We start from the raw sequence: 13872 nt of genomic DNA, 5'->3' as shown, positions 1-13872 counted from the left end.
TGGTACCTTCACAACTTTCAAAGCTTTATATGTTGCATAACCTTTAGCTGTAAAAATCTACAATATTTAGTACACTGGTAAGATTCGATATAATTTGTGTTTTTACTATAAAGCTACAATCTGTTCTAATGACAGTTCTAGATCCATCTGTATATATGGTATCAGTAAAAGGGTTGTTATCCAATACATTTTTTATAATGGTTTCATTAATATATAGAAATTCCATACAATTTTCCAAGGATTTTAATCGAATCGATCACCAGTTACTCCCGGATAACTTTTGTAGGTTTTCACGGCTGGCTTGTTAAATGGATTAAAAACTTCTTACCTGGATGTAGTCAAAGGGTCAAAATAGAGTGTCACATCTATCTGACAGTATCAAAGCATTATCTGGAGTACCTCAGGGCTGCCATTCTTCTCCACTTCTTTTCAGCATTTTCGTTAATGATTTCACCTCCAGTTTCCTAAATACGACTTTAATTTTTTGAGACCTGTAGATATCTTAAAACCATTATGGCAGGATGATCTAGTCAGAATACAAAACTAGTGTGTAGAAAATAAACTTTACGTAAATGCAAGTAAATGTTGTAAGCTTTTTCCCACAAAACCAGCAGAATTTAAACAGGCTTTTATTCAAATAAAAAATCACCATACATTACTGATTTATTTGAAAGTTTGTATATAGACTGTCCAATTAATTTAATTAGACACCTGTTTCACCTTTTATATTACCAATTATTATAGTCAAAACTAAAGAAAGGTAGTCTACTATAAGTTTCAATAAGAGGAATTTTTACGATGCCAGTAGGGAAGAGTTGAGTTTTGTATGGCCCAATTATTAATTTTATTTAACAGTCACCTATTTGCTTTGTAGCCAAGCTTTTGTGCTAAATATGATCTTATGGAAACTGACTACATTTAGTTAATAAAGCTTGAACATCGAATGCATGAAAATTAAGGATGCTCCTCAAAGTGCATACTTAAGGCGACAGACCAAACATACTTTTCATACAGAAACTGTTGTCGGTACATTTGGTTTTCGCTTTCAGACCCGCTAAATCACCAGCTCTCGCTACTAAGACCACAACTTCGACCACGTCCGCATCGAAACCCCTGCCCAAACCAAAGACTACGCCAATCACTTCCAAGGCGACGGAAAAGAAGCCATTGGCTAACGGAGACGCCAAACCGAAAACGACTTTAGGTAAAAAACCGGCAAGTTAAAGGAAATAATCATTTTATTGGACGGAACATTCATTTTTCAGCGAAAAAACCCGCAACAGAAGCTGTAGCAACGAAAACGACCGCAGCGCGACCAGCGACCGCACCCAGACCAGCGCCGGCGAAACCCGCGCCTACTTCCAGGCCAATTACGGCGGCCCCACGTACCACATTATCAAAAACTGTTACAGATAAACCGAAGACTGCGACGACGACGTTACCGGCCCCACCTAAGCCCCGAGTGAACCTAACAAGTAAAACCAGCACTACGGCTGCCGCTAAGAGTTCTTCGGTTACCCTTAAGGTATGTCGGAAATTAATAATCGAATATTTCATGCAAAAGCTAAATGGGAAAAAGGTTTTAGGCAACTGCCTGTGTCTTTTGCGGTTTTGAGCAGTTTTGTTTATTCCTGTTCTTATTCCTCTTTAAACAAGTACTGACATCCTTCTTCAAAGAGGAATAAGAACCTAGAAAACCAAAAGTATCTGGATTTTCAGTGAATACATTTAAAGAAATTGAATGAAATGGAAAAGGTGATTCATGCTCAAGGAATTGCTGAGCTAGGGAACTTTTGCTTGAGCCCTATTTCATGAAATGTTTTTTGCCAAAAATCGAAGTCTATGCAAGAAATTTTAAAAACTATTTTAGTAGCGGAACTCTCTAACGAGATAGAAATAGACAAGAAAGAAGATAGAAAGAAAATGTCATATTATGCGCGATTAGCACTCGCTAACCTTTTAGACAAACTTATACTACCCAATCTACAATCTTTAGTATTATCCTTTTTATGACTAACAGGATTTTTCACTCGCCAACAATGTCATTCGGCATTATCGATCCATCGAAGTTTGCTTAGATATTGTTTCTGTTCTTATCCTTTGTCCACGTTTTATAAAGGGAAAAGATTTCTTATAGTTGTATTATTGGTTTTGAAGTACATATTCTTACAGATACTCTTAAAGGTTATCAATATTTTGCTTTAAAAATGAAAGAGAAAGAACAAAGGATTAAATTAAGAATAGAAGCAATTTACTAATTTCAGGGCCTCTATAGGCGTAAATAAACTATATGATCTATAATAAACTTAATAATAATTTTTAAGCCGAAAAAAGTAATAAAACAAATTAAGTGAATTTACTGATATTTAAAATATAGTACAAACATAATCCAACATAATCCCCACAAGAAAGATAAATATATATATTTTTTTCAATATGCTAAAAAGAAACACAATAGCAATGCCATACAACCTCCTTCTATATTTCTATTACAAGAGCTGTCTACGGCAACCCGAATTCTACCCTACCGGAACTAGTGGAGATCGAGAGTAGGGCTTAGACATTTTTTCTATTATAGAAAGAAATTTTCTTTCTATTGAGTTTGAGGGTTCTCCTGTTTCGTAAAACTTTTTTTACAAAAAATCAAATTCCAAGCATGATATTTTAAAAACTATTTCAGGCACTTTAATGTAAATTTCACTGTAAGTTAGAGTGTTTCTTAACAATTTCATATATAGTGGTGGCCAAAAAAATAACAGTGCCTGGTTTTATTTGAATATTCCTATTAATATATTGTGCTACATAGAAAAAAATTAAAAACGATTTCATATTTGTATAATATATGCCATCAGTGATAAAAAAATAAATACACGTTATTCTTTGCCAGTTTAATTTCTAATTATAAATAAATAAATTATTTCTTACACGTTTTATGGCTGACAAAAAAATCGAGTATGTATTTATGTACCGCAAAACAAACGACAGCATTAGATAAGCGAGTCAGTACTTGGTAGAATAACCCTTATTTTATATAGGACGGCTGCGCATCTTCGTGGCATCGAATCGATCAACTTTTGGCATCTTTCAACTAGGACGGAATAGCAAGCTTCCTGAACTTCCTTCCATAAATCTTGCTTATTTGTTGTTTTTTTACAAGCTACTCGGTTTTTCAGCTCCTTCCAAAGGTTTTCAATAGGGTTAAGGTCAGGCGATTGTGATGGCCATTCCAGAACCAAAACCCTATTTTGTGTAAACCATTGTTTAACAATCCGTGCCGTATGTTTAGGGTCGTTATCTTGTTCATACACCCACCTTATAGACATGTTTTCTTCGGCATATGGTAGCATGACCCTATCCAAGATATCCAAATAAATTTCTTTTGTCATGGTCTCTTTAATCCAAAATATGGGACCTATTCCATTGTAGAAAAAACAGCCCCACAGTTGGATATTTCCACCTCCATGTTTAACTGTGCCTATCGTCTTCCTAGGATTATATTCTTTATTCTTCCTCCTTCTAACGAATAATCTTCCATCTGATCCGAATAAGTTGATCTTCGTCTCATCACTAAAAGAATGTTGCACCAATTTCTTTGGTAATTTTCATTAAAATTATGTGGTGTTTCAGTAAAATTATTCAAGGTGATCTTTTGAGCACATTTGCAATAAATGCATAGGATTTATTTTGACTCCTCAACTGCATAATTAGACGCATTTCTTTGGGGCTACAATGCTTTGCACGACCCATATTTACCAACGCGATGCAACGATCTTGTTGAAACTGACTTGTATTCATGGAAAATATCACAAACACATCTTTTATCTGAATAAACAGAGACCAAATCTTGCACATTCCAACAGATAGCGAAGCTAATTCCGTTTGAATTAAAATGTGATACACTCTTATTTTTTTGGCCACAACTGTATGAACGACTCTTGAGCCTTAAGTACTCACCGAGTGACAGCCATAAATCTGAACCATAGTCCAAGACCAACCTAAAGTATACCATTTAAGACCTGAAAATGACTAGACAAGGACGTTTTTGACGCTCAAACAAAAACCCTTTGGGGTCAACTTTTTCAGAAGAGTATTAAGGGTCTCTTGAAGTTTGTTTTGAAGTATAAAAGGCGATTCTAGATAAAGGAATGGCTGGACTGAGATCACCTTTGCTTAAGCCCCATTTCATAAAACTTTTTTTACCAGAAATCGTATTCTCAGCCAGTTATTTTAAAAACTTTTCGAGACATTTTAATGAAATAGCACTGTGAGTTAGGGTGTTTCTTAACAAACAATTTGATATATCAACGACTCTTGTAGCTTAACTTAATTATCTGAGCCATGGTCCAAGACCAGCGAACAGTATACAGTTTAAAGCCCAAAAAATAACTAGACAGGACACTTTTAAGGGCCAAACAAAAACCCTTTGAGGTTTTACTCAATTTTTTCAGATGAGTATTTTTCTGCAAATTTACAGAGTTCTACTAGAACCACCACCGCCACGACAACATCTAGTACAGCTGCGGGGAAACCGGCGACAGCTCCAGCGAAGCCCAGGACGGTCAGCAGTGCGCCGCCTAAGCCCAGGGTGCCCCTTACCAAAACCGTAACGAAAAGTGCGGATTTAGAGAAGGAGAAGAAGGAGAGCGCCAACAAGTTGACCGCAAGCCAGACCTCTACGGTGGCGAAATCCAGTTCTGTGACGCATACGAGTAGGACGACCACTAGTACCGTTAGGAAGACGGAAACAAAGGTGAGATCTGTTGTGAGGGTATCTGCGGTTTTTGGTTAAAAGACGTGTAGCAAACAAAACTGATAACTATGCAGGGTGTCCCATAACTTAGGGGATATCGACCGAGAGCATATTGTTAAGAGCATAAGTTTGTCTAGTTCGAAAATTGACAATATTAACCGATTTCACAATATTATAATATCCTGTATGTTAAAGTTTTAATTTAATTTTTATTTTTTCTTAATAATTCATATAAAAAGAAACATATCGGCACAAAATTTGCTAATAGAGGGTTTTTCATGTCCAGAAATTCGAATTCTCTGTTCATTTTTGTGTAAATCCTAGAGGGCGTGCGGCGAAACTCCGATTAAATAAAAACCTGTACAACTTTTTTTGTATCTTAGTGTATATGGATTTTTCATAAAAGTCTTCAAATTTCCATCAATATTACTTAAGAAAGGTATATCTTTCGAGTCGCTCAGAGCAATTCTTTTTGAGATAATTAAATTTAGGATTTTTAACGTTTCAATTCATTATTGTGTTCAAGTAATGAATAGTATGGAAATAAGGTGTCCAGCATAGTCATGGGTTTTGGAAAGACATGGTATCTTAATTTAATTGTTAAATATAATATTTTTTTTAAAAAATAAATATTATTTATTATTTTATGATTATATAGAAGAATATGGAACAAGAACAAAACGATAATATCACCAGCAATAGAAATTTAATTTTTTTTATCCTACAACAAATGGTCAAAGTGGTCTCCGTTGACTTCAATACACTTTGCTGTCGGTTTATTAAAAGACTGCTTGATATTAAACAATATCTTGTCATCAATCTTTCAATGCGAATTTAGTGTCTTTAGAAAATAAATTAGAAAATTTTCTTGACAATGTTTTCATGATTCTACCTCAACAAATATGGTTCCAACAGGATGGTGCTCCTTGCCACAGTAGGTTAAATGTAAGACAATACCTTCAAATTGCTTTAATGGAAGAGGTTTTTGGAAATTTATTGATTCCCTCGCTCTCCAGGTTTGACCCCACTCGATTTTTGTTGTCAGAATTTGGTCAGAATATTACTCTAGTTATGATTAGAAGAATATTGAAAAACTTTTGTGATAAAACATTGACCTGTATTGAAAGAGAAGGATATATTCGACATTGAGGCATTAGAAAACTGAAGGAGCTAATAATATTCGTTAAAATTATTACAACAATTAATTATTATGTTATTATTCATTTAAACGTATTTCTATAAATAAGTGTTGCCAGGCAGGCATTAAGTAATTGAAAGGTTAGGTATATACACTACCGCTCAAAAGTATTTGCTCACATATGACTGTTTTAAAGTTCTAACTAAAAATAATAAACCCATCAGTTATTCTTATAAAACGGATTATTAAATTTAAGAAAATCTAATTTTGGATTCATCTACGTGTCCGCCTCGATTTTTAATAACAGCTTCTCAAAGTTTCGGTATTCTTCTAATTAATTTGTCCAAAGTTTCCTGAGGTATCTTGTGCCACTCTTCTTGGATGATCCTCCACAAGTCTTCTTTTGATGTGGGGCATGATTTTCGCACTTGTCTATCCAGTTCATCCCACAGTAATAGGATTGAGGTCTGGTGATTGTGGGGGCCATACCATAACTTTCAGAAGATGTTGCCTTTGTAATTGACCTAAATATTGCTTGCACAATTTCGACGTGTGCTTGGGGTCATTGTCATGTTGAAAGATGAAGTTTTCCCCAATTATTCGAGTACCAGAAGGAACTACATTGTCACTTAAAATTGTTTTGTAACCCTCTTTTCGAAGAATTCTCTCTATTCTAATTAGATCGCCCACTGCAGATCCTCCGAAACAACTCCACAGTTCTCAGCGACCCTTTTATTGGCATAACGGCGAATAATAACAAAAACTCGCCTCTTCGTTCCAAAAACCTCGAATTTTGACTCGTCACTCCAGAGAACTTTCTTCCAGTCATCAATGGTCCATTCTTTGTGTGATTGGGCCCACTCAAGTAACATCCTTCAGTAGCGGTTTTGATACAGCTAAACGTCCTTTAAGACCAGCATTATAAAGTCGCCGTTTTACTGTCGAAACACTGACCGCTTTTTTACGCTCCTTGTTGATTTTTGCTTTGATTTCAGGGGCGTCTATTGTGTTTGCTTGTAATTATAATATTTAAATCCTTCTTTGAACTTGTTGCCTTTGGCCTTCCCGATCGAGGTTTGTTGCTCATAGTCCCTTCTCTGGTGAATATCCTAACATTATAATCGACAGTCCGCCTTGGAATTCCCAAATCCGTTGAAATTTGACGGTTAGTCTTTCCAGCCTTATGAAGTCCAATGATAATACCTTTTGTTTCTACCGATAACTCTTTTGTTTTAGCCATTTTAAAGAAGGTTGAAAAAGCCGCAAAGAAACGGTGACAATCGTCAATAAGCAAGCGAAATTATTTACCAATGTTACACAAAATCAATTCTTGAAGACTAAACACCTTTAAATGTTTCAAATTTCATCGGAAACGAGCTGTAAACAGATTCGTTTTTTAGAAGAAGTGCATATTTTTACTACATTGTTTGTTATTTGCAAGACTATTTTTAAATACTCAGTGTTTTTCAACAAACCATAGTTGATAGGTATGCGGTTTAAGCATATATGCAATTTACAAAAGAGATACTATCTAAATATAGGTATAAAGATAAGATTTTTGTATCTAATTTAAAATATTAAAAAGAACACATGGTGGGCAAACTTTTGAGCGGTAGTGTAGGTGTTAATAATAAAATTATTAATAAAAATTAAGAGATTACTTATTATTCATTATTTTGTTTTGTGAAGATTTGCTCATTAGTGTCTAAACCGTAAGGTTATCATGTTTGTAACATATAAAAAATATACATGTTCGGTATCCTTAGGTAATTTAAGAAGCATTTGTGGAAAATATGGTTACTTAAAACCAGGATGTAATTGCACATTTGAACATCGTTTGTAGTTCTTGAGCAAAATTCAAATTTTTTTGACAAACCTCGCATACGACTAATAAAATTTTAATATTTTATTATTGCAACTTTTTATAAAGAATGACTTTTTTCATGAAGCTAATAATAAAAAAGTTTCCTCATATGTTGCCAACTAAGTAGACATATTGTATATACAGTATTGTGCAAAAAGATAGCAACATTGAACTTTCCTGTTATATATTTTTTTATATCTATTTTATAAGTAAGGTTTATATATTATTTACAATAATAGTTAGAGCCTGTTTATATTTTCATATAATCATATTTTTTTGTATCATAATAAGTAAAACACCAAATTGTTTTATGCAAATTTATTATTCAAAAATATAGCAACAAAAAATAGTTTTGATTCTAAAAAAAATATAACCCAACTAAATTAAAATCAATTCAATATTTCGTGTAGTACCCCTTCTCCTTTATAACATCTGCACATCGTCTTGGCATGGACTCAATTAATTTCATAATATAGTCATTGTTCACTTCTTTCCAAGCCTTTTCCATTATTTCAAAGAGAATATTTGTATTAGAGCATGTTAGGTGCCTGATTTTGGTGTCAATGTAATGCCATAAATTCTCTATAGGGTTTAGGTCTGGCGATTGAGATGGCCAGACCATTACATTTATTTTTTCATCGGATAGCCACCTCTTAACAAATTGAGAAGCATGTTTTGGATCGTTGTCATGCTGAAATATGGCTGTTACTGGCATGACTTCATCCATATATGGCACTAAATGTGTTTGCAGAATGTCTTTGTACATGAAACGATCCATTTTGCCCACTATTCTTACTATGGGTCCCATGCCACGAGCCGAGAAACATCCCCATACAAGAATATTTCTCCCTCCATGTTTAACTGTGGGGCAAATGTACTTTTTGTTTAATCTTTGTTCACTGGGGCGTCTGCCGTACATCACTCCATCAGTCCTGAATAAATTATATTTAGATTCATCACTAAATACGACTTTCTTCCAATCAGCTACAGACCAGCGGACATGAGATTGGGCAATCGAGCCTTGACGTTCTTCTTTGAGAGTAACGGTTTTTTGGCGGGGCGACGAGCAGGTAAGTTGGCATCAAGTAATCTTCTCCTTACGGTACTGGAACTGAGGTTTACTCCTCCACCCTCTTTTAATTTTCCAAATTTGTTTTTCTGGGTCTACCAGGAATGGGCGCCGGTGCAGCTGTTCCAGTAAGGCGAAATTTTTTGCAAACTCTGGATACGATTGACCTGTGAAGCTGTAAGCTTCTTGCAATGTCACTCTGCCTAACACCATTTTCGTAATGCTCCACAATAATTTTTCTTACATCACCAGATACAGTTTTTGAGCGACCCATTTTAAGTTAATTCTGAGATTCCAAAATAACAACTTTACAGCAGGCAAATCGATATTTAATTAATAAAATAAATGCGAAACAAGAATGTTGCTATATTTATGCACATTGTCTAAATAAACAAACATGAAGTTCCTTACTCTGCATTGGCATTCTTATGATATCTTGGTATATTTATAAATAATACAGAGGCGTGTACTTAAAAGTAAAGAAATAATATGGAATAAATAAAGGAGCAAATAATATTTTTGAAAACATCGCTTGTTGCTATATTTATGCACAATACTGTATACAGTCATGGTCATATAAATAGCACACTTTTGAATCTATGTTTTCAAAATAATAAACACAAATTCTTCATAGTTTCTTTTTATATCTATGTTATATTTAGTTAGTTCAATTGTATTAAACCGAAACTGAAACAATATTTCTACATAATAAAAAAATAATTAATATTTTGTAGAAAAACCTTTATTTTTTATTACAGCCCTTAGTCTGTTTGGCAATGATATTACCAATTTTTTGCAATAACTTGCTGGAATTTTAAACCATGCTTCCCTTAATCAATTCCAAAGTTCATCCAGATTTGATGGGTTCAGATCTTTAATTTGATTTTTTACATGTTCCCACAGATTCTCTATAGAGTTTAGATCGAGGCTTTGTGGGGGCCATAATCATTTATTATTTGCCTTGATTTAGCTGGAACTTAAAAATGGATTGGACTTATTTGTTGAATTATTTCGTCCATATTTTCCATGCTTTTGTGTGCTTCTGTATTATACACCATTTTTCTGGAGCAAACTAAATTTTTAGCAACGGCAGATACGGATAAACCATAATTTTTTAGTTTAACTACGAATTCCCGCTTTGATCAGCCACAATGTTTCTTTTTACCCACTTAAAAAAAACTATATTATAATACTGTAAATAAGCAAAAATAACTTAGTCGTAGTGAAAATTATTTGAACGATACTTAAATGATGTGCTCTTTATGTGTCCACCCAAAAAGGGAAGGAAATAGCAGAAAATATTTGATGCATTTTTTTACTTATTAAGAAATAAAAAGACAAATATTGTTATTGCTCATTACTTGTTTTTTTCTTGAAAATAATATAATATACAAAATGTGCTATTTATATGACCATGACTACATAAACAAATACCGCTAATATTGTCTAATTTTGTCTGTCATGGTAACGTGCTTAAAATTGGCCCATTTTTATTGTTCACAGGTTATGTCAGACCGAACACTAGCGTCCAGGACATCAACATCAAGAACGACCACGGGGGCCAAGAAACCGGGCGAAACCGCAAAAACCGCTACCAGCCAGAACTCCAAAGTAAAAACCACCAAAGTGGAAAAACCGAAACAAAACGGAATCGCGCCCGCCGCCGTAACCGAGGAAATCAAAGAAACAGAAATCACGATCGTCAATAATGTGACATCGAACGCGACGCCGCCAGAATCGGAAACTTTATTAAAAGACAACTCCCCCATAGATAACAAACTAATCGAAATTAGTAATACGTTAATAGACTGAACAACTATCAAAAAAAAAAAAAAAAACATTTTCTGTTATACAACTAACAATTTTTTTTTATATAATTCTACATATAAGAAAATAACTATTATATTGAGATCCTACTTTACAATTTTTTTTATATAACTTACCCTTTAACTGTGTTTATAGAGCTGTGTTAATTTTTAAAGGCGAGAGTTGTCGATTGTCTGTAAAATTGTATTTGTTAAGGTTAACTTATTAACTGGTGGGTCGGTCGGTCGGTGGTTAGGACTGTTGGTTTTTATTGGCATGATATGGTGTTTTATTGATATAAAGATAACGTTTCCTCGGCGTTTAACTGCTTGTTTTTTTAGCTTGTTAGGAAAACTTGAGACATTAAATGATCTGTTAAGAAAAAAATTAGCCTACTAGGGGAGGTTATTTATGCTGACGCGATCTCAGTGTATTGGGAAAGAAATGTTTAGTGTGAAAGTTCTCAGGAGAGAATGCTGAAGTCTATGGTTGTTTTTTTTTGTAAAAGTTGAATGAAAAGTGTTTTTTTTTTAAATGCTGTTATAACCATTCAAAGTCTTCGCCATGTAAAATCAAGTAAGGTACATGAAGTCTTCTTACATATAATTTTAAATTAATCAATTTTTCAATTTACGCATTTTTATCCGAAATGTTATTTTATGCAGTGTTCTACAATTTTCAATAAAAAAATTAATTTTCAAAGTAGAATAAAATATTTTGGACAAAAATCCCCAAGACAAACTAATAAAATTGTAAGGTAAGTTAAACACTTACTCATTAATACAATAACTAACGAGTTGTTATGCCCTGTTTCGAACATAATGATCTTCAGACTTTGAGAGTTTAAAAACGTTGTTGCTAAAGTAGAAAAGTGCTAAAAGTAGAAGTTAGAATTGCTTCACCTAAAATTAAAGCAGCAACATATATAGACAAATAGTCCAATGGTATATATAGAGGGTTTTACATTTAATTAAGTTAAATCATCTTAGACTTATGAGCTTGGACCTTAGCGTGGTAATAACTTTATTTAATAATACCTTTAGATTTCTCACTTTCTTTATTCAATTTCTTTCTTGTTCTTTGTTTTTCCTGTATTGGTTTTTTTTTACTTGAAACTGAGGCTGCTGATAGATGATAAATTCCAATTGCCTGAAAGGAATTATTAGATTAATAATATTCAATTATTGAGTGGAAACTTGCTGGTTTCAGGCAACGCATCACTATCAAACCTTGCAGAAATAGACTTCTTATGCTCCTTAGTTTCCCTTTAATTAGGATTTTCTTAAATATTTTTTGGCTTTTTCAGTTTTCTTATTCGATTACCTTCTTGCGCCTTTATTATTAGTTTTTCCTGTTGTGTTTTTTTTTACTTGGAACTGAAAGTGAATAGAAATTCCAATTGCCTGGAAGAAATTCTTAAAATATTAGGAGTAAATAAATGTTCAATTAATGCCATTATCGTCCGTGGAACCCATCACTACCAAACTCCACGAAAATGGGCTTTTTATACGCTTTAGTTTTTCTTTAATTTGCGTTTTCTTAAATATTTTTCTCAGTTTTCTTAATCAAATGCCCTTGTTGTTTTTCATTATTAGTTTTTGCTGTAATGTTGTTTTTAACAATTTTTGAGCAACAACGTATATAAACTCTTATTCTGAATGCTTTATAAGAGTAGTGGTTAATTTTATGTTTTCATTAGATTTCCAGCTGCATAGTGTATAATAAAAAATAAAAGAGTGCTCAGTGCTATCATCCTGGTAACCGAAAAAAAAAAACATTTTTCTTTGAAGTGACACTAAAATCCTGCAAAATGGGGTAAAAAATTTGACTAGTTAGAACTTTTGATTCTATGGATACATTCTCCCCAAAAATTGCATTTAAACAAGGTAAATGTCAATAAAAAGGCGCGAAAACTGCTGCTAAAAACAGAAAAAACATTTTGGATTTCCTTTATGAAAATGGAACACAAAGAGGTTAGATTTCCTCTCAAACCTCCATATGGCCTAAAAAAAATCATTTTTAGCCTGATTACTATTAAAAAGTAATAACTCTTCTTAGATAAGGGTCTTTTTGGCTTAGCAGATCATAAAAAGTGCAGTAAACCTATGCTTAATATTTTCGTAGTATTAATACGTAGGTAAGGACTAGATGTAGATAGATAACTCGCACTTAACTCTCTTGCAATATAATCAATCACCTTTAATGCAATAAAACTTTATATCAATAAATCAGACTATTGGTTGATCTATAATAATTATGGTACTTATTAGTTATTTAACTGCATGTTGTAGTCCTAATGACTCCTTCTTTTTTTTTTTTGGTAAGGATATTTTAACATTTTTATACATTTTATTATATTTGGTACGTGGTAGTTTGCAGATATTCATTGCTATAATTATTACTAAGTTTTGCTGAGGGGCTCTGATGTATCGCTGAGCCTTTTTTTACCAGAAAATCAAATAAATCGTCTCTGGCCTGAAATATTTATTCAGCAAAAAAAATAAAAAAAAAAGTCAGAAAAAAACAATTTATTATTTAATCCTAAGTTAAGCTTTTGTACTGCTTAGGTGTGCTGACACTGATGTGATTTGCTATGCACTCTTATGTATATATATTATATTATTCTAAAAGTTATATTGGTAAATTTTTTATAACTGGGTGCTAAAGTTGTATTGGCATAGAATAAACACGCATTACGAACAACTTGTTAAAAACCGTTTATGTTGTATACTGGGCTTTCATGAACGTCTTGTATCATTTACTATGTAGCATCTTTATTACCGATTTATTATTATTATTTACTTCACCTACTTTTTTTTACTTAAGATTTTGTTTTATGTTAAAATTTTATTAATGTGTTTGTCCTTAGTTTGCTATTTTATTTATTACTGTGAATTATTATTTCAGCACAAAATAAAAATATCCCGAGAAGTATTTCACCGGTTTTATTAATACCTGGTATCTAATATTCAGTATTGTGCATAAATATAGCAACAATTAAGGTTTTCAAATAATATTTTCTCTATGGAAGATTTAATGGATATTTTGTCGCAGTTCTCTCTGTGCTGTGACAAATAATACTAAGATATGACGGAAATGCCTTAAAGGAATGCGAAATTTCGAGCTTCTTTATTAAGACATTGTGCACGAATATAGTAACAGTTTTTGGTTTATAAAAATAAATTTAGTTGAAAATCGATTTACTTGCAGCGAAGTTGATTTTGCAACGCACTCTTTGTCTAAAA

The 13872-nt window shown here is 33.0% G+C and overlaps 1 protein-coding gene across 2 annotated transcripts in view; it reads left to right on the top strand.

Moving 5' to 3' along the window:
• Positions 1 to 13561, top strand: part of LOC126742374 (titin-like) — a 131496-nt gene extending 117935 nt beyond the window's left edge. For both annotated transcript variants that reach the window (XM_050449022.1, XM_050449021.1), the window contains exons 19-22: positions 1050 to 1204; positions 1266 to 1525; positions 4475 to 4750; positions 10325 to 13561. In XM_050449022.1, coding sequence (XP_050304979.1) covers positions 1050 to 1204; positions 1266 to 1525; positions 4475 to 4750; positions 10325 to 10633 — 1000 coding nt within the window. In that variant the 3' untranslated portion in view covers positions 10634 to 13561. The remainder of the gene's footprint in view (positions 1 to 1049; positions 1205 to 1265; positions 1526 to 4474; positions 4751 to 10324) is intronic.
• Positions 13562 to 13872: the final 311 nt, after the last annotated feature.

This window comes from Anthonomus grandis, chromosome 11 (assembly GCF_022605725.1).
Source record: "Anthonomus grandis grandis chromosome 11, icAntGran1.3, whole genome shotgun sequence".
Lineage (NCBI taxonomy): Eukaryota > Metazoa > Arthropoda > Insecta > Coleoptera > Curculionidae > Anthonomus > Anthonomus grandis.
The sequence above is the reverse complement of the archived record's forward strand: the minus strand, read 5'-3'. Positions and strand labels throughout refer to the sequence as shown.